Here is a 20,184-nt window from a genome sequence, read left to right as displayed (position 1 = left end):
TCTCTCAGGCTTGCCTAATATTTTGGGGGTTTTGTATGAAAACAGTTTGGACTGCAAATTGAAGAAAAAAGTGACTGCTTTCCTAAAGCCATGGTTTCTTTGGTATTGTAACTTTTGCTCTAGTAGTGCTCACTCATGTATAACTGAAGCAGAGATTACTTCTAATCTTTAAATTTGAAGTAGTGTAGAGGTTTTGGGTTTTTTTATTGCTCTAGAGCCATGATTTGCAGCTAGAAAATTTGAATCCTCTACATGATTAATTTAGTAAAGCCTCTTTAAACCTTAACCTGCAGTTAATCCAGATCTTTGTGACTAAGGTCTGGCACTCTTCCTTGAGGAGCTCTGCATCTGGGCTGTTTCACTGGACCACCTGCACACCACATTCAAAAGTGAAACACAAAGTTTGTAACTCTCCAGGTGCTGCCTTGGCTGGATAATACATGAATGTGATACAGGGTATTAGAGAAATGATATGAAGTAGTGTAGGCAAAAGTGTTGATAAAACCAGAGTATATGGAAGGATATGAAAAATCAGTCTGAGAGAGAGAGAAAATAGCTGATGTTTAGATTAGCTGGTAGCAATGTAAAAAGAAATGACAGTGCTCATTCTTCATATCACTGTAAAGCCTTCTCTCTGCTTCCAGTGATGCTGGTTGGCCTCATGCAAAGCACCACTGCTTCTCTCCACAAATCTTAGAGCCAGGTTTTCAGGAGCAGCAATGTAAGTGGTGGACACACCAGCATCTTGTGGGTTGCAGGTCACTCTTATTTCAGCTAAAGGTGGCTTCCCTACAACCAAGTTGCTGTGTAAAGACCTTGGCATTTAGCACAGAAGTAGGTTAAAACTTGCTGTAATCAGATCTTTACAGTACTTTCAGATGCACAGCTGATTAAAACAAATGGTTACAACCATAATCTTCTTTAAGGAGCCTAACAAAGGCTTGTCTGTCTGCCTGTGTATCCATTGCTGGCTTATATTCACTCTGACACTAATGAAGCTTTTGATGTACAAAGTGTTTCTACCTTTCTAAAGCCTCTCAGTCTGCTCATTTATACTGGTTAGATTTAGGTGAGGAAATGTAGTGTCTTCAGCCCTGGATAATGCAGGAATCCAGCCAGCTGTGTAGAGAACACTTAATTTAACACTAGTTTTACTGTCTAAAAAGAAACTTCAGGTTTCCCTCCTTCCTCTTCTTACTACTCTTTGTGTTTTCCTCTATTAGGTGGTTGGGGCCTGAAGTGTCTTCAATTTTCTAGCTGTATATACACCTTAAATATTTAATTTAAATTCTACCTGTAAGTGAGTGTCCACCTTAGAATGGTACTCAAAGTTTATCTAGGGTGGAAGGGGTGAATGTGTTGGTAAAGCCTTTACTCTCAATGATTTATCAGTCAGTTTGGATTCTAACTTTGTATAATTGAAGAGCTGACTGTTATTTATTGGTTTAAGTGATCTTACTATTGCCTGCTTCAGCCTGTTAAATGTATTGGGTATTAGGAGACAGTGGCTCCACATGGATCACATGAATCTTAATGGGAATTTTTCTGCAAAATTTTTGCTCTGGAAAAAATGTCTCTTCCTCTTTTACAGCCCTTGGAAACCCTGTCATCACCTAAATGATGATCTTGCATATTGCAGTTACTTCTAAGCTGTCAGGCTGTTATTTTCAAAGCCTTTCAAAGCCAGAAGGTGTTTTGCTGATTTACCTTTCTATCCCTGTACCATGCACACAACAGGGAGTTGCACTGTTTAGGTAGAGGATTTTGAAAAGAGGACATTAGAACAGCTCTGTCCTTCCTCTTAAGACTTTTAGCCCAGAATCACTGAACACCAAATTGATTCCACCCTCTCCCCTGAATGTAAAAAGATTTAATCTGGACTTGAACTTTTTGTCTGTTTTTCTCCTTAGAGACCTTAACAGTGTGAATTGTGATGAGCTGGGACCCTTGCCTCCAGGCTGGGAAGTTAGAAGTACAGTTTCAGGAAGAATTTATTTTGTAGATCACAACAACAGAACCACACAGTTCACAGATCCACGACTACATCACATCATGAAGTAAGAACCTTGCTGGATAAATAATTCCTCTCAAGTTTGGTTTCTTAAACCTTTTATTTTTGTCCAATTTTAAGTGTAGTTTGGGAGCAGGAGGAGCTGAAACTCTGCATAGCAATGATACTGGGGAACAAATTCAATCAGTGCTCTAGTCAGGGTTTTCAGTGCTGATTTAATCTAATCTTTGACTCTGCTTTTCAGTCCTCGGGTTTAAGTGAGGACTTTTTAGTCCTCAGGTTTAATTTTACTTATTTTGGTACAACACTGATTTCTTTCAGTTTGTTTGACAAAATTGCCCCAGGATGTGCTGGAGCAAATCTGCAGCTCTGGAATTGCTGGGGTGTGGGGTAGAGGCTATGCCACAGCATTCAGCCCATACCTGTCTGGATTAGCAGTTCCAGCTCATGTGCTGGCCCTGCTAGCCCTGAACTGGCTTTGTGCTCCCTTGAACTCCAGACAAGAGGAATATAAAACCAGCTGGAGTCTGGTCACCTGGTGCTGTGCACAGCCAGCTTGGGTTTAGCAGGATTTAATTAGCTCAAGCTCTGCATCATGCAAAGGCAACTGAACTTTAGAGAACTGACCCTGGGAGCAGCCTGGCAGTGCCAAGGTCAGATTTTGAGTTGTGATCTGAGTTGTGTGTGCTTGAAACTAAAAAAATCACTGCTTCACAACCCAGCCTACCTCTGATAGGTAGGAATGGTTCAATGTATGAAGCTGAAATGATTCCTGACAAGTATACCTTTCTCTTTTAATAGCCTATTAATAACCTTTTAATAATTTTTTAAAAATAACTTTTACTGTGTTAAGAATCCCCAGCCTTAATTTGTATGGAGCATGAATAAAATTCATTGCAGTTGTTAAATGGTTCTACTTATAAAGCTGTTGCTCTCATTAGAAGTCTCTTTTTTTCCTAAAAGTTGTCTCCATATAGGAGAAATACCACCCAAACATTTTAATTACTGCTCAGTCAGCATTCAGTGATCAAGCTCCACAGCCTTCCACATTTGCCATATAAAAACTGAGCTGAAAAAGGCTCTTTAAATTAAATATCTGAATTCCTTATGTCCCTGAATGTAGAGTAATGATGCTACAGAAGTTACCCAACTGAAAACACATTTCACTTCAGGTTCTTAAAGGTGCTTAATCTGTTCTTTCATTGTTGTTTGTTTCCTTATGGATATGTTTCTACAATAAGTATTTTACTTTTCTTTCAAAGTCATCAATGCCAGCTAAAAGAGCCCAGCCAGCAGCCTCTGCCAGCTCCAAATGAGGGGTCACTAGAAGATGGTGAAGAGTTGCCTGCACAGAGATATGAAAGAGACTTGGTACAAAAGCTGAAAGTTCTTAGACATGAGCTCTCTCTTCAGCAACCACAGGCTGGTCACTGTCGCATTGAAGTATCCAGAGAGGAAATTTTTGAGGTATTTGATTGAAAATTTTATTATTAATAGCATTTTTTGTCACTCAGGACTTAAGTAAAAGTGACTTTTGATATAGCAAGTTTCATGAGAGAGGTGGTGAATACCATCAGGTGTTAGAGTTCTCTTTGGTTTTGGGTTCAGATTAGCTCTTTGACACAATGATTTTTTCTATAGGGTAACATTCTCTCTGTTACAGTGACACATCATAGCAGACTTGATAATAGGGAGGAAATAAAATGTCTAATTGCAAAAATCCCCATACAGGAATCCTACCGTCAGATCATGAAGATGAGGCCAAAGGACCTGAAAAAGAGGCTTATGGTGAAGTTTCGAGGAGAGGAAGGCCTGGATTATGGAGGAGTAGCAAGGTGAGATTTGGGGGTTGTCTGAGTTTTTAAGTGTCAAATTGTCCTTAAAGTGACCTGTGGCTGATACTCCCTTTTAAGTCATCTCTTAATGGTAAATGTAAGTTCTTTGTGACCTGGTCTTTTGAAATAAGCATTTCATAACTGGTGATTGTTTCAATGATCCATGGTAATTTTGTTGTCTGAAACTTCAGACAGAAGTTGCACCCTTCTAAAATAACTTCTGTTTGGGTTTTGGTTTTTTTTTTTTGGCAGAGAATGGTTGTATTTACTATGCCATGAAATGCTGAATCCCTATTATGGACTCTTCCAGTACTCCACAGATAATATTTACATGCTGCAAATCAATCCAGACTCTTCTATCAATCCTGTAAGTAGTAACTTCTGAGCAAGATACCTACTTTACCAGCTGATTTTACCCTGCAGATTTTTGTTGCAACTGTTCTTCCATGCCAAGTGTGTAAAAGTGAAGGGTAAAGCAGAATGTGTTGATGAATATTATGTTGATACAGTATGAAGCAAAGGGGTTTTGTTCAGAAGTGAAAAACATGCAAGAGGAGGTGGAGGTATCCTTTGAAAAGTATCTTATTTCTTTTAGACTCTTTGGTACTGCCTGGGAGATGCATGCTGATTCTGAGGAGATAAAAGTAGATGAAATTCATTCTCACCATGAATGCAGGGGTTTTATCAGCAGCTTTACACCCTCAGCAGGCTGCACCCCATGGCTGCAGGGGCTTCTGTGCCTTGCTTGCCCTTTCTCAATAAGCTGCTGTGCTTGCTTTTTTTTTCTAACTGGAGGATTTGGGTTGATACAGATCCTGACAAGAGCAGCAATTCATAGAATCATAGAATCTTAGAATCATAGAATTGGCTGGGTTGGAAGGGACCTCAGAGATCATTGAGTCCAACCCTTGAACCACCGTTGCGGTTGCTAGACCATGGCACTGAGTGCCACATCCAGTCTCTTTTTAAATATCTCCAGGGAAGGAGAATCCACTACTTCAGTGGGTAGTCCATTCCAATGCTTGATCACTCTCTCCGTAAAGAAATTCTTTCTAATATCTAACCTAAACTTCCCCTGGCACAACTTGAGACCATGCCCTCTTGTCTTGTTGAAAGTCATCTGGCAAAAGAGACCAACCCCCCCCTGGCTCCAACCTCCTTTCAGGGAGTTGTAGAGAGCGATGAGATCTCCCCTGAGCCGCCTCTTCTTTAGGCTGAACAGCCCCAGCTTCCTCAGCCTCTCCTCATAGGGTCTGTGCTCGAGTCCCTTCACCAGCCTGGTTGCCCTCCTTTGGATCTGCTCCAGGAGCTCGATATCCTTCCTGAACTGAGGGGCCCAGAACTGGACACAGTACTCGAGGTGTGGCCTCACCAGCGCTGAGTACAGGGGCAGAAATTCTGTATTAGCACAAGGGAATTTTTCTTGATATGACATTTCCTGACATTTGCTCTGTAAGATGGGGGGAATAGATAGGAAGAATTTCAGTCACAGAACTTATAGCTCAGTTTTGGAAAGTCAGTTTGTAAGAAAGATGAAAGACATGAGGGAAGTGAGCACATGGCCTGGTTCCTCAGGAGCAAAAAGGTTTTGATGGTTAAACAAAGACTGAACTTAGTTATTTGGAATTGTTCTCTCTTGGATTTCATGGGGATTTTCTTTTCAGGAAGTTTGCCCTTTGAGAGGTCTAGTGGCCTCCAATTTATTAGCCAGACAATGCAGAGAGACTTGTTTGAGGCATTTAATCATTAAATGCTTCTGGCCTTGGTTATGTTACAAGGAAAACTTTTTCCTTCTCTTTCCTGGAGGATTGCACATCACTTCCACTGAACATACAGCTGATGGCCTGGATATAACCACAAGATGTCAGTGTCTTTCCACTGCCTGATCTTCTCTCCTCTCTCCCTGCAGGACCACTTGTCTTATTTCCATTTTGTTGGTCGGATAATGGGTTTGGCTGTGTTCCATGGACACTATATCAATGGGGGGTTCACAGTTCCCTTTTACAAACAGCTTCTGGGGAAGCCCATTCAGCTCTCTGATCTGGAATCTGTTGACCCAGAATTACACAAAAGTTTAGTCTGGATCTTGTAAGTATTATATTTATCAATTGCATCATTTTAATGAAGATAGGGTACAGTATATTTGTCATAGAGAAGTCATGCTTTATAGAACATGTTTGAGAAAATCTTCTAAGGAGGGAGACCTGTACAAAATTATTAAACTACTGTTTCTATGTCAAAAAGCTCAAGGTTCTTGAGAAGAAATTCTCATTGCAAGCTCTTTGTTAGCTCTCCCTGCAGCAAAGTAAATACTAAATGATTAAATATTGCATGGGTGGGGTAGAACATCATAGTATCAAAATCCAAACTCAGAACACAGTTCTGAGGGGAAGCACAACCTTGTTGAAAAGAAAACCAACTTTGATTAAAATAGAAAGAAATGGAAGTAGTTTGGGCTTTGATCTCTTCTGTGCTTCACACCAAGATGTGGTCAGATCAGCTGAGTGCTGTGTATGTGTGTGTATACCCTGTATGTAGGGATTTATTTTTTATCCTGGGTACTACTAAAATTAGATGATCACGCTCTTCAGTGTGCATGAAGCTATATAGAAACTGGTGACTGTGGAAATACTCTAGTGGTGTGAAGTGCAGATGGCTTGTTACTAGGTTTATCCTGAAGATTAAGTGCTCAAATAACAAACTGTCAGCATCACCACTGAAAGCTATTAAAATATCACAAAAACTTGGTTTACTCTTTGCCTTCTCATTGCCAGAGAGAATGATATCACCCCAGTTCTGGATCATACATTTTGTGTGGAACACAATGCTTTTGGGAGGATTTTACAGCATGAGCTCAAACCAAATGGCAGGAATATTCCAGTGACAGAAGAGAACAAGAAAGAATATGTCAGGTATTGCAGAATAAAAAATACATCTTGCAGACATAATGGGAAGAAGTAGTTAGAAGATTTTTTTTTTAATAGTGAAACTAACAAAATAAGTACTTTAGGGGGAAATAACAGAGTCATAAATGACATGAGTATTTCTACACACTGTTGTGAGACCTGGAAAGATGAAGATGTGAATTGTACTTTGGTTTTTGTGTTAATGGTGCAGTAGTAATTGATGGAGAAAGGAACTGATAAGCACTTCTTCCACAATACAAAATGTGGGTATTAAAGCAAGTTCCTCTGTTAAATAAGCATTTTCCAGCTCCGCTATAAAAGCCCAGCCCTGTCCAGCTCATCATCCCTGACGTTTTCCTTTCCCCCCCCAGGCTTTATGTAAACTGGCGATTTATGAGAGGAATAGAAGCACAGTTCCTGGCACTACAGAAAGGTTTTAATGAACTCATTCCTCAACATCTCCTGAAGCCTTTTGACCAGAAGGAACTTGAGGTATACATTTTATTCACAGGGAACATTGTTTTGTAATTTGTTTGATCCACAAACAAGCACTGACTTTAAAAAACAAAACTAACAACAACAAAAACCCACAAAACTGATCCCAATTTCTGTACCAGCAACCTGTGTATTTTTACCAAACCCTTTTGGTTTATTCTAGACATTCTTTGGGTTAATGTTGCTGAGAAGGCTGTTTAAAAGAGGGAAAGACCATGCTGTCTAACCAAGGACTAGTGCTCAAAGCAGGTGATCTGGGCAGGAAGAGAGTACTGCAAGTCTGAGGAATTGTTGGCAAGAGCTGAAGTGTTATCTACCCCAGAACTTTTGTTCTTCAGTGACTGTTTTCATTCATGGTTGTTCCTGTATGCATATGGGGTATGGTTTACAGCAGCTAAAATAGAAGTGTAGAGAGTAAAGAAAAGAAATGAATTTATTTTTCGTTTAATCCTGAGGTGCAGAATGTTGCCCTATAAAGTCATTCTTTTTGAGAAGTTTTTAGTCTGGTTTTTGCCTTTTTGAAAAAAGAAGTCAACCTTTGGAATACCATTTGTGGTATTAGAAATGCTGGGCTCATGGTTGTTCATGCATACTGAATAATCCAATGAAGTTACTGCATTCCATTTGCTTGCTGCTTGAAAAGGCAGATTAAAAATCCAATAAATGTTTCAATGCTGTCTGCATCAGAACAGTCACAACTGTCTTAATAATACAAATGAGTGCAAGTGAGTGGTGTCTTGGTGGCACAAAAAAGCAGCTGCTAATGGTAGCTCTGAAATGTGAGCCTCAATGTGGGATGCTATGGGAAATTCAGAGGATGATACACTGTTTGGTTTGAGTGATGAAGTTTTCTCTGTGCCATTTATTTGTCGTTGCCAGGGGTGATGCTTAGAGTCATGGCCAGCAGTGACTTCCTTTTACAGTATTTTGCAGCCTGATGTCATCTGGAAAAGAGATTTAATGTCTGGGCTGTGTCAGAACCTCTCCCAGACAACATCAGAAAAGAGATGAAAAGTTTCTATAGTTTATTGTGGGTTCTGGAACAACAAACACATCAGGATGTTACCATAAACCAAGCAGGATTCTGTCTTGGTTGATATTGGCACCTCTAGGGCAGATCTGCATCAGGAGGATGCTGATGTGTAGCACTATAGATGATATCCCTTATTTCAAGTCTGTGATGAATCCTCAGAAAGCCAGGCTGTACTTTTCAGGAAGAATAGGTGTTAAGAAAATAGGTCTTGAGTGGGCTTTTGACTCTTGTTTCTTGGGGAAATTCTAGTTTGGGAAGTGCATTCCTTAGCCCCAAATTAATTGCAGTTTAACTGAAGAAATTTACTGCTCCTTCTAAACTGTTTTGGAGCCTCAAAAAAGGTGTTTCAAGCATGTTAAAAATGCCAAGCTTCATTAAATAGCTGGATGTCTGTTTTCATAGCTGCCAACCTGGAATAACCAAATGTTAAAACATTTTTCTAATCCTTTTAACAGCTAATCATAGGAGGCCTGGATAAGATAGACCTGAACGACTGGAAGTCAAACACACGACTCAAGCACTGCATGGCAGACAGCAATATTGTGAAGTGGTTCTGGCAAGCAGTGGAAACATTTGATGAAGAAAGGAGGGCAAGGCTGCTGCAGTTTGTGACGGGCTCAACACGTGTCCCACTTCAAGGTTTCAAGGCTTTACAAGGTGACTGATGTGGAGGCTGAGTTAATCTGGGGTGGGAGACTGATAAAATCGTGTGGCATTTGCCAACCCCTTGTAAAATATCAGCATCTTGGTGGATAACTCAAGGACTTACAAACTTTTGATCCCAAGAGCAGTTTTAGATTTGTCAGCAGCTCTGCTGAGGCGGACACTTCAGCCATTGCTGATAGTGAAAGGAGCGGGTCAGTCTGTCATTGTGGGGCACTTTGGTGTCAGTATTACCTTATCAGTCTCCTGCAACACTGATGTTGTAGGACTGATGTTAAAATCATTGGTTATAGGGCTGACCAGACAACTTTTTCACATGAAAATTGTGTTCCCTTCGTTGTTTGGCAGCAAATTGTTAGACTTTAAAACAAGTTCCTGAAAATGGCAGGTTTTGTCATCAAAAAAAGGTGGCAACAATCATAAGCTGTTGTTGTTCTCCTGTTGTTCCTATTTTACAGGGAAAACTTTTAGGTCTAGTAATTTTTGAGGGTGCAACTTTAGTCAATAAAAACCACAGCATCTGTCCTCAACACTGGTCTGCAAATTGTGGTGAGCAGCCCTATCATTTCTGCCATCCCTGTGCCAGCTGCAAATCTGAGCTACAGATTTAGCCTACCACATACTTGTGTTTGCAGCTGGGACTGTAATTTTCTCTCGTGCCTTTTTATAAGCAGCAAAATTTGTGTGCCTGGATGATGCTTTGTTGAAGTGCGTTAACTAGAATGTCTCTCTGTAAGGTTCTACAGGCGCTGCAGGACCCAGACTGTTTACCATCCATTTAATAGATGCAAACACAGACAACCTTCCAAAAGCCCACACTTGGTAAGATGAAACCATTCTGCATGTCAATGTTTGCTTTCCCTTTGTCTTGGCGTAAAGGAGTAATCTCTGTTTGTTCTGGGTGTGTAATAGCTGTGTGGTGTGATAGCCATAGATGGCTCCCAGATGTGCTTTGCTAGCCTAGAAATATCTGTACTCTGCAGCCAACAAAATAATCAACTTCTCTCTTAGCAGCTTGCTTTGTCTTCTATACTATCTGTAGTTTTCATTTACTCTAGAGTTGATCATTCTGGATGGTGATATGTTTGTAAGTTGATTTCTTCATGTTCAGCAAAATTGACTCGCAACAATGAGTCCTCATCTGGCGTGGAAAGGGAGAGTTCTTAGTTGTAAAATGTAGGAAAATTGCCCTATTGGTACAGAATAGGCACAGAAATGAGCTCTTGTGTGGAAGCCTCTGTCAGAGACAGGAAATCATTTCAGCTGCAGCAGCACAGATTGTCTGCAGGCAGAGCAGGGAGGGGCCTGGCTGGTGTCTGGCTTTATTTGCCAGTCTCCTGATTCTGCCACCTCGCCTCCTCCTTGCAGTTGTTTTTTATCTTGTCTTCTTCGGCCACCAAAGTGGTTGAGGTTTTCTTTGATTGTTAAAAATCCTATTTCTATGTAGCTGCTCTAGATTTTTATTTCCACTGGCTATTCAGAGCCTGCTCTGTGCTGTTCTTTTACCTCCAGCTTTAACCGGATCGACATTCCGCCTTACGAGTCCTACGAGAAGCTTTATGAGAAGCTGCTGACAGCTGTGGAAGAGACCTGTGGGTTTGCTGTGGAGTGAAAAAGCAACCAAAGGAAAACAGATGCTAGCTCATGGACCACCAAATCAAAAGCTAGAAGAAGCTTGCTGTGAACTTCCTGCTAAGCTGTCTGAAGCATCTGAACTCTGGACAACTTAGAGATGGGGCTGTTTCCCTTCTGCCAGTGGTGGATGAGGGTGGGGGTAGGGGCTTTTGTTGGTGGTTTCCAACTCTTTTGTTTTCTCCCCTTTGTTACAATAACCCCTCCTCTCTTCTTCCATCCCCCATAAAAAAAAAATGCAGCCAAGTTCAGCATTTGGCTTTGGTTACACAGGCTATTCTGCTAGATTTGTAACACATATTGTGATAGGGTCAGTGACCTGTGGGGTTTTTTTAATAGGAGAATCAAAGTGTAATTAAGAACGAGCTTGATTTGCTGAGGACTTGTCATAGGTAGATGTACCTGGTTAATTTGTCTTAAATCAAGCTTGAGCCCTTGTAGAGCCTGGTGGGTGCAGAGTGTCTGACTGGCACTGGGATTTGCATTGCACATTTTAAACACCTGTTTAAAAAGTAAACTTCTAGCAGAAAATACCTCCATATGAACACTTAACTGAAAGGTAAGAAGAAATCCAAGCTCTGCCTTAGCAGGAAGCTCTCAGTGAAGCTGTGGCTCACCTTGAGAAAAGTGAAGGAATCTGGGACAGCTCAAATGGTATTCTATGATTTCTTTTTGGTTGTCCTGGCTGAACTCTTAATTGTTTTGCACATGAAAACAACTCTTTCCTCCTGCAGAATTGCTTTCCATAGTTTGTTTCAGATGTCAGGACCTTGCAGAGAAGCCTTGTAAGGAGGAGACAGAGGATAAAAACCTATTTGATTCCAAAGCTGTAATTTCTGTGCCACTGTTTTACCCAAGATGTGTTTGTGTGACTTCAAATTCTAAGACTCACATGGAAATCACTAAAAGCAAAGTTAACAGAGCAGAATTCCATGCCAAAGTTTTTGGCCTTGGGAGAGGTTTCTTTAGAGGCTGAGGTAAAAGGGTAACTTTATAGTGAGTACATTTTAAATGTTACAGAAAGCTATTGGAATAATTTATGACTTCAGTTCCGTAGGGATGGAAATTTCTCTGGAGAGTCATGTAAGACAATTTTAAAATTTTTTTTCAGATATCTGAAACTAATATTAAAGGTTTGTTCTCTAACACAATGCTAAAACAATATCCCAGGGAAAACAAAAGCAAATCAAATACCTGAATCACTAACATTTTTTCCAGTGTGCACACCAAGATGAGACAGTACTTTAACAAGTAACACGGCTTCACAAAGGCCCAAGTTGTCTGTCAAATATGTCTAAACTAAAGTAAAGCAGACTTGCTTGTATAGGATTTTTTTTTCTTTGGCAAGTCTGATTTTTAGGGAGATTGATTACTGAAACATTTAACAGATGTTATGTTTATGGAATAGTGCATTGAAATTCAGCTGTGGGTAAGAGACCATTCTTAGGAGATGTCTACTGGAATACGTCTATTTTGTCTTTTTTTTTTTTTTTAATTGAATTTGATAATAGCTTTAAACTGTGATAGGACAGAAAGTAGACACTTGTCGAAACCCTGGCATCTTTGTTTTGTTTGTTTGTGGTTTTCTTTTCTCCATTGACCATAATTCTTGTGATTTGTTGTTGTCGGGAGTAAGGATTGCATCGGAGGTATAAAATTGTACCATATTGTGAGATTTGCACAGGGTGGGTAAAGATGCTTTTCCTGCACAGCTGTACTGGAGAGGCAGATTTAGACCTGGGTTCTGTAGCAATCCCTTGGCACTTGGGGACCAGTTTCTGCAGTACTGGTTGTTGGGACATAAATGGAACTATGGGACTCTTGAAGAAAAGAGAAGAAACAAAACTGTCTGCAGAGAAGCACCTGCACGGTCTTGGGCTGAGTAGCAGAACCCCACCCCAGCCCTGGATTTTCCAAATGGCTGTGAAGTCATCACACCTGTTCATAGAGTGTATTTAATCCTTTCAGTATGTTTGAATGTGCAATAAACCAGTCAGATAGGAAAAAACCAGAACAAAACAAAAACCGACAAAACTACCACAAAATGGATTATTGCCCAGAAGCTTTGCACGCAGTCTCATGGATTTTCCACAAAAGAAAAGAGTTAAAAAACCCCAGATACTAGAGCCCACCACTACTAAAAATCCTATCACACAAGCTCTACCTGCAGCACAACCAGCTCAGTAAAAACCAAGTGAGGTGTGAGGGGAAAGGCCCTCGATTTGGAGATCTGTAGGTCAAGTAGCTTTATGTCAACGACACAGTTGACATATGGTAGTTCCTAATGTCTTTGCTAGGTCAGTGTTTTATTGAATGCACAAAATAAGAATAGGCAAGGGTTGTTGTTTTGAAAAGTCTGTCTGTTTGTTGCTGTATTTAAAAGCCCTCATCAAGGTACCTCCTCCATGCTGACAGTGGCGAGAATGGGGCACGGTCTTTTTTTTTTTTTTTTTACTACTTCTGTTCCTTTTTTTAAACAGTTTCACCACCTCTCCCATCGAGTTGTTCTTTGCAATTTTGTGCCACTTCAGTGAGGACGAAGACATTTTCCATATTGTTCTCTACGTGTATTTTAGGCAGGCCTTAAAGCTGGGTGGGTGGATGGAGGAAGAACAAAGCTGAGAGGCAGGATGGGGGGACAGCAATGGCTCCTTCCTCCCCGTGGCTGCTTTTAAGGTCAGGGAGGGATGAAAGGTGACCAAGAGTTCGCATACCTTGAGCCATTGCCTCTCTCCAGGTCCCAAGAGCTGTTTGGATAACCTCAGCTATCTGAATCTCTGTGTTCATTCCCACTTGGTCTGCCAGCACTTGGACTGGTTGTTTGTTACTTCTCCAACTTGCCCAAAGAATTACCATCAAGTCTGGTGTTTGTTTTGTCATGACACGTTCCACTCTTGGATCTGACCTGCAGGAAATAGGTACAAGCGTGTCTTTTGTTCCTGTCCTAAAGGCAAACCTAAAAGCTGGTCCATTGGCACTGCTCATCAGCCTAAACTATATGCTCAGGGATGTAGGAAAACCACCACTTTGCTCGTCTTTTAAATCAGGAAGAAACGAGGCTGTTTTCTGAATGTCAGCGTTAACTTGGGCATTATGTTAGATGAAACCCTGCTTCCAAAAGGCTGCTCCAAGCTCCAGATGGTGAAATCAGCGTTTGCTCAGTGGTCTGTGCTCAGTTCAAGTCAAGGTGGTTCTGAAATCCAACAGATTTTGTAAATTAGGGATCCATCCACCAAGCCCTCTGGAGCCAGTGCCCAGGTTCAGGGCCGCTGTGGCACAGCAAGTTCCCAGAAACACAGTAAGGATCTGGTTTTAATTTGTTAATTTTTTTTTGTGTGTTCCTCAACCACTTTATAATGTATTTTTTTAATTTATTATTTTGTAATGTCATGTTTTAAGTATTGCTGCTATCCTTGTTATTCTTCCCACTGTTTTTATTGCAGATTTATTTTGTGAAAGTTGTACACTAATGTTTCATTTTATGTCTAAAATCAAAGTATTTAAAGAAATACTAGTTCTATTTAATGTGGTTATGGAACCAGCTGGAATAAACAGTGATTGTATAGTAGGCTGGACCCAGGAGGTCATGTTCATTTTTGTTACATATGCAATAAACTCACAACTTTAAACTCTTGGTACCCCCTGTTTTGTTGGTTAAAATATTAATGGGAGTCAAAAAAAAAAAAAAAAAAAAATCCAATGTCCTCATTAATGAAGTGTGGAAGTGCTGTGCTTGGTGGAGACAGGGGTGGAGGGTAAAGGCAAAGTGCTAAAGGTGGCAAAAAACCCCACATTGCTGTCATTAAAAATTCTGTAGCATTGAGAATGGTTGAAAAAAAACACTCATTTTTTTGGCAGAGGTGGAGCTGGGTGCGTTGAAGCTGTGGTGGTGGCACTGATGTGGGGTTTGCTCACAAAACTGGCTCCTGATTTTCTGAGAACCAGCAGCTCTGTGCCGGGGTAACCAACTCGGTGGACAAAGTATAAAAAAAATGCAACTGATTGGACAGAATTATCAGGGCTGCCCAGATCAAAGTTCTCTTTTCCTTTGTTTCATTCGTTTTTTAACCAATTAACCCCCAGCTGTAACTTTTCCCCCTTCTTATGTTTTGTCCTGTGTTTTTTCCAAAGCCTCAGTTTTCAGGGAAGAAATTAGAATTCCCACCCTTAAAGAGAGATGGAGGAAGATTCATAAAAGCTGATGAATCTCTGCTTTCCTGATTTTGGGTTTTTTTCCTAATTAGTAAAGTTTTGCAATTGGAGGAAGACGAGTAGGAGGCTGAGGGGGGTGCTGGCAGTGACTGTTCAGTGCTTGGTCCCAGCCTTCCCCCTCTGAAGCTGAAAGTTGGGATCTCTTCATTCCCTCTGCATTTTAATTTTGGTTTTTGTGTTTTGTGCCCCCCAGCACCCCTGAGCAGTGCTGAGAACAAGAACCCCCCCCCCCTCCTGTGCTGGGGCTCCCCATGTTTGGGTGGAAAACCAAAGGGAGCTCATCCTGCTTCCCAGCCACTCAGATCCCAGCACCCCACAAGGGCCCTGATCCCCCCCCTCCTCTAGGGGTCCTGACCCAAACCACCGGGCTCCTGACCCCTGCAGCAGAGCAGCCTTACAGGGATTCTTCTTCCCCTCTCCCTGCACGGCACCCCCAAAGGGCTCCTGACCCCCCCAGTACTCCCAGAAGAGTCCTGAACCCCCCCAGCCCAGCACCCCTAAAGGTGTCTAACCCCCCCAGCACCCCCAGAAAGGTCCTGAACCCCCAGAACAACAGCCCCAAAAGGGTCCTGACCCCCCAGCACCCCCAGAAGGGTCCTGAAACCCCCCAGCACCCCCAAAGGGGTCCTGACCCCCCAGCACAGATAAAGGTGTCTGACCCCCCAGCACTCCCAGAAGGGTCCTGAACCCCCCCAGCACCCCAAAAGGGGTCCTGACCCCCAAGCCCAGCACCCCTAAAGGGGTCCTGAGCCCCCAGTGCCATAAAAAGGGTCCTGAAGCCCCCCAGCACCCCCAAAGGCATCCTGACCCCCCAGTCCAGAACCCCAAAAGGGGTCCTGACCCCCTAGCCCAGCACCCCTAAAGGTGTCTGACCCCCCCCAGCACCCCCAGAAGGGTCCTGAACCCTCAGAAGAAGAGCCCCAAAGGTGTGTGACCCCCAAGTACCATAAAAAGGGTCCTGACCCTCCCCAGTATCCCCAGAAGGGTCTTGACCCCCCCAACCCCACCCCACCAAATGGGTCTCAACCCCCTAAGTGTCACTGCATCCCGTATGGATCCTGTCCCCCCCTAAGCGGCTATTTGCCCGTATTGCTTAATGGGGTCCCAAAAGTCAGAACAATCGGGACTGGCAAACAGATGCAAAGAGTGACCACCGAAAACTTTGGCTGGCCTTAACCCTCACATGGAACCCTACCCACAGCACCACCAACAATCGAAGAGGGAGGGAGGAAGGGGAAGAAAGGGGAGAGGGAGAGGAGTCTGCCTTTTCCTCGTGAAAATAGGGACAGAAGAGGGAAAAAATATTCCAGCACACTCCACCTCCAACCATCAACCAACCAACACAGGTATTCTTACCTCTAAATCTCCTGCTCCACAATGACAGGCAGCAACCCCGCTTCTTCCCGTGACACTCCACTCCTCCTCAGACCCAGGGACTGCAGGAAGGCTCAGCCAGGGCTGATCTCCTCCCCCCTGGGAACAGCTCCCTGAGCTGACACACAACCCCATCTCCATGCTGGCAGCAATGGGTGCCTGAGGGCTCCCTGTGGCAGGGCCGACTCAAGAGGGAGCTCCACGGCTCTTCCCAGCACCCGATGGATGTGGATTCTGAGGAGCAGGTGGCAGCTGCTGGGAAAGGAGCAGAGGGGAACAGCAGCCCAGCAAGGAGCAGGAGGAAAGGGGGATGGGTTGCTGGGCTGCCTGACTTCCTGTGACCCTCCTTTACTTCTCCAACTCAAACTTCTTTAGTTCCTCCACTCCAACTAAGACAGGTACTTTTGTTCCACTCAGTGGGAACCTCACCAGACCACCATCACCTCTCCAATAGGACGGACAGAGTTTCAGCAACTATGTCTGCCAGCTCCTCAGGACCCGTGCGTGGACCCCGTGAGGTCCCATAAACTTCTGGACCTGCAGGTTCTTCAGATGATCACAAACCTCTTCTTGTCCCCCAGTGGGGGCTCCTGGGTTGTCCCAGGCCCTGCTTTAGATTCAATTCTACCTGGGATGGATGTGGCTCTCCTGCCCTGCTCACCAGCTGCTGCGACCACCTCTCTACTCCTCCCAGGGTACCTGCCCTTGCTTCCTGCCTCTGCATGCTTCCTCCTTCAGTCTGAGGGCTTTTAGGAGCTGCTGGCTCATCCCTGCCGCCCTCCTGGAGTTTTTCCCCGGCTGCGGGATGGGGAGTGTGGGGAAACAGCAGCTGCCAGCATGCCCCGGGGCGCTCCTCCTCTCCTGCTGCCTGAGCCCGCCCGACCCCGGGGCTGCCCCGGCCCCAGCCCAGCTGGGAGGGGGAGCAGGAGGAAGGGGATCTGGGCAGGGAGAGAAGGCAGGGAAAAGAGTGGTGAGGAGCGGGAAAGAGATGGGGGGGAAGGGGGCAAAGAGGGAGGGAGGGAGGGAGGGGGGGAGAGGAGAAGGGCGGGAAGGAGGAGAGAGGGGGGATGGAGAAAGAGCAGGCCAGGGGCGGGCCAGGGGCCTGAGAGAGACAGAAAAGGCCCCAGGAGAGGGGAGTGACAGAGGGGTGGGAGAGGGAGCAGGAGAGAGGGGAAAGGGCGAGGGGAGAGGAAGGGAGAGGGGAGGGAGAGGCAGGATAGGGGAGAGGCTGCAGGAGAGAGAGGAACAATAAGGCCAGGAGAGGAGACGGAGAGAAAGATGTGGAGAGAGAGAGAAACAGCAATGGCTCTGAGAAAAGGCAGGGAGGAATTGGGAAGTGTTGAGAGGGAGACAGAGAGTGAAAGCCCAAACTTGTGATGGGTAAACGACAGAGAGGGAGGGATGAAGAGCTGGGGGCAGGGAGCTGGGCAGAGCCCCAGAAGAGCAGTGATGAGCAGCTGGGCCAGGCCTCAGCACCCTGGTCTTCCTTTAAAGGATTAAAGCTTGTTTTCATTTTTAGGGTTTGATTAGGGACCCTTTGTTTGTGTACCTGGGATCTTCAGGTTGTTTTTTTTATTTTTTGTGCTGGATTGTGTTGTGTTTTCTGTCTTGAAACCATCATTTCTGGTCTGACACCTCTACAACAGATGTCTGACACCTCACACATCAGTGTGACTGATGGTGTGGTCTTGCATATTTCTAGGGAGTCTGTGGAAATGTGTGGTTGGAGCCTTCTGCATCACTTACCTTTGATTCCTTGAGTGTAAATCTTGCACTGTTTTTGCTGAGGTGCAGTAATGAAATGGGAGAGCAGATCTTCCTCACTCAGACACACACATTCACCCCATCTGAAGATGAACAGCCCAAATCTCTGGGGCTGTGTTCTTTTATTAAATGTGTGTCAGACATCCAGCCCCAGGGGATTTGTGTGCAGAGAATGGCTGCATGGGCCTGGGGCTTGACCATCATCACCTGGAAGGGAAAAAGGAAAAAACAGATGATCATGGGGGACTTGTTCCCAAGTCTGTTTCTTTCTATATTCTCTTGCACCAAGAGACACTCAGACACCCTGAGCCATCCCCTCCCTTCACTGGCCCTGTGACCACCAAGCCCACTGCATCTCCCCCAGGCTGTCCTGCCATGGCTGGCTGCTGACAGGAGGGGACACAGGGAGGTGGCAGCCTGGGGGTGGCAGGGGGGACATGGGATGGTGAGGGTCTGGGAGAGTGAAAGGACATTGGGCAGTGATGGGCCCAGGGCTGCTGGGGGAGCCATGGCAGAGCCAGGGGGCTGCTGGGGTTGGCACTGGGTAGTGAAGGGCTGGGGGTGATGGGATACTGGGAAGTGACAGGCTGGGCGACAGCAGGGACAGCAGCATCTTGAAGAAAAAAAGATAGGTTTAGGGACTGAATTTTGACTTCAATATGTTTTACTCTGTGCATCGGAGAACTTGTTTATACTGTGCTTTCACTACTTAAGGTTGGACACAAGCACTTTATTATTTGGAGTTCTGATCACCTTTTTTTGTTCTTCTAGAAGCCAATCAGAGCCAGTGAGTGGAACATCAAAAGCTGTATGTAAAATCACAGTCTCAACTTTCTATTGCAGCCTGCATTTACATCCAAACAATGTGCCCTTATATTAATTTCCCAAACATTAACTTAAAGTATTTTCCAATAAAACACAGTCTTTGTTGTAAATACAATGTATTTGATTCAGGATAGCAAAACTGTGTAATACCATCATTTGTACAGTTGTTTTTTTTTACCTAATTTTTGAAAATGTTACCAAACCCAACTGAGAATCTGTTATTGTTAAACTTGGTACAGTTTCTTACTTTTGACTCAAACAAATACTGAAACCAAGATATCCCAAACATTTTGAGGACATCTCTGTGCAGCTAAACAATTCCTTTTTGTGTCTCTAAGTACCTGGGCATTTCTTCCTGAAACTGTATAATTGAGGTGAAATTGTTTGGGCCCCTCTGAGTACATAAATGTCTTCAGTAGATTGCCATCAGTTAAAGAACTGTTGCTCCCCCAGTTGGTATTCTGCAGTTCTGCATTTGATCTTTGGACTTTACCTGATGAAGCAGTTCAGTTGAATAGTTTGTCTGCACATGAAAATACCAACAGCCCAGTGTACACATTTAGCACAAGTTTGGAGCCCAGTGCCTTTGTGGGTAAAAGCTCTGTCATTTTTCTTCCCTTCTGCCTGCAGGACATGTTTGGATCTGGGTGACTTCAGGTTTGGATGCTGCTTCCATTTCCCAAAGGTTCAGCCTTTCTTCAGGATACCACCACTTGGAACTGACCCTGGGAAAAGGGGCAGCATTTTTCTACAGCTTTGCAAACACTGTCCTGCTGCTGCTAAAATACAAATAAGGAACACAAGGAAATACCTGACTGGTAATGCTTTAGATCTGTATCTGGATAACCATTGAGATATGAGCAAAACTTTGATTTTTAATACTTTGAAGTCATTGGTTTAAGTTTATAACGTTTCTCTTTGGATACTATCCTACAGAGGGTTGTTCCCAGCTTGGGAAGCCAGGAGGGGAGTAGCTGATCAGCCTCAGTGTAATCCTGCAGTGTTACTCAGCTTCAAGACATGTAGTGGAACAAAGCAATCAGATGCCTCTAATTACTGAGAAGTGGGTGTGAGCCGGTATCAAATCCACCTGTGCCCAATCAGGGCAGGCCCCCTATTGAGCATGTGCAAGACCAGGGGGCCAATAAAAGGTGAAACTCACAGCCACAGACTGGCTCACTGCTGGGCTAGTCACGAGAGAGGCTGGTAGCTCTTTGAGCACTGTATTACCTTCATTGCGCCACTAGTGCTCATTGCCCTCAGGGTGAGGCTCTCTGTGGAGTCTCGAACCCGGGGCCTTCGGCATTGCAGTACTGGGTCTTAACCAGCTGCACCAGGAGAGCCTCACCTTGAGGGTGATGAGCGCTAGTGGCGCAATGAAGGTAATACAGTGCTCAAAGAGCTACCAGCCTCTCTCGTGACTAGCCCAGCAGT

The 20,184-nt window shown here is 43.9% G+C and overlaps 1 protein-coding gene and 1 long non-coding RNA gene across 5 annotated transcripts in view; both read left to right on the top strand.

The window, feature by feature from the left end:
* SMURF1 (SMAD specific E3 ubiquitin protein ligase 1) overlaps positions 1-14,204 on the top strand; it is a 45,119-nt gene extending 30,915 nt beyond the window's left edge. For 2 of the 4 annotated variants that reach the window (XM_030459597.1, XM_030459595.1), the window contains exons 9-18: positions 1,911-2,057; positions 3,274-3,478; positions 3,743-3,846; positions 4,099-4,213; positions 5,756-5,934; positions 6,621-6,758; positions 7,124-7,244; positions 8,736-8,937; positions 9,690-9,765; positions 10,456-14,204. In XM_030459597.1, coding sequence (XP_030315457.1) covers positions 1,911-2,057; positions 3,274-3,478; positions 3,743-3,846; positions 4,099-4,213; positions 5,756-5,934; positions 6,621-6,758; positions 7,124-7,244; positions 8,736-8,937; positions 9,690-9,765; positions 10,456-10,555 — 1,387 coding nt within the window. In that variant the 3' untranslated portion in view covers positions 10,556-14,204. Of the gene's footprint in view, positions 1-1,910; positions 2,058-3,273; positions 3,479-3,742; positions 3,847-4,098; positions 4,214-5,755; positions 5,935-6,620; positions 6,759-7,123; positions 7,245-8,735; positions 8,938-9,680; positions 9,766-10,455 lie in introns of all 4 variants that reach the window. The other 2 variants (XM_030459596.1, XM_030459594.1) reach the window with 1 other exon arrangement.
* A 2,888-nt stretch (positions 14,205-17,092) lies between these two features.
* On the top strand, positions 17,093-19,775 carry LOC115599135. The gene is made up of 3 exons (XR_003988156.1): positions 17,093-17,131; positions 19,381-19,568; positions 19,687-19,775. It is a non-coding gene; the product is annotated as an uncharacterized LOC115599135 (long non-coding RNA).
* The last annotated feature ends 409 nt before the right edge of the window (positions 19,776-20,184 follow it).

Source organism: Calypte anna, chromosome 14, assembly GCF_003957555.1.
Source record: "Calypte anna isolate BGI_N300 chromosome 14, bCalAnn1_v1.p, whole genome shotgun sequence".
Classification (NCBI taxonomy): Eukaryota; Metazoa; Chordata; class Aves; order Apodiformes; family Trochilidae; genus Calypte; species Calypte anna.
This window is presented reverse-complemented; position numbering and strand designations above follow the sequence as displayed.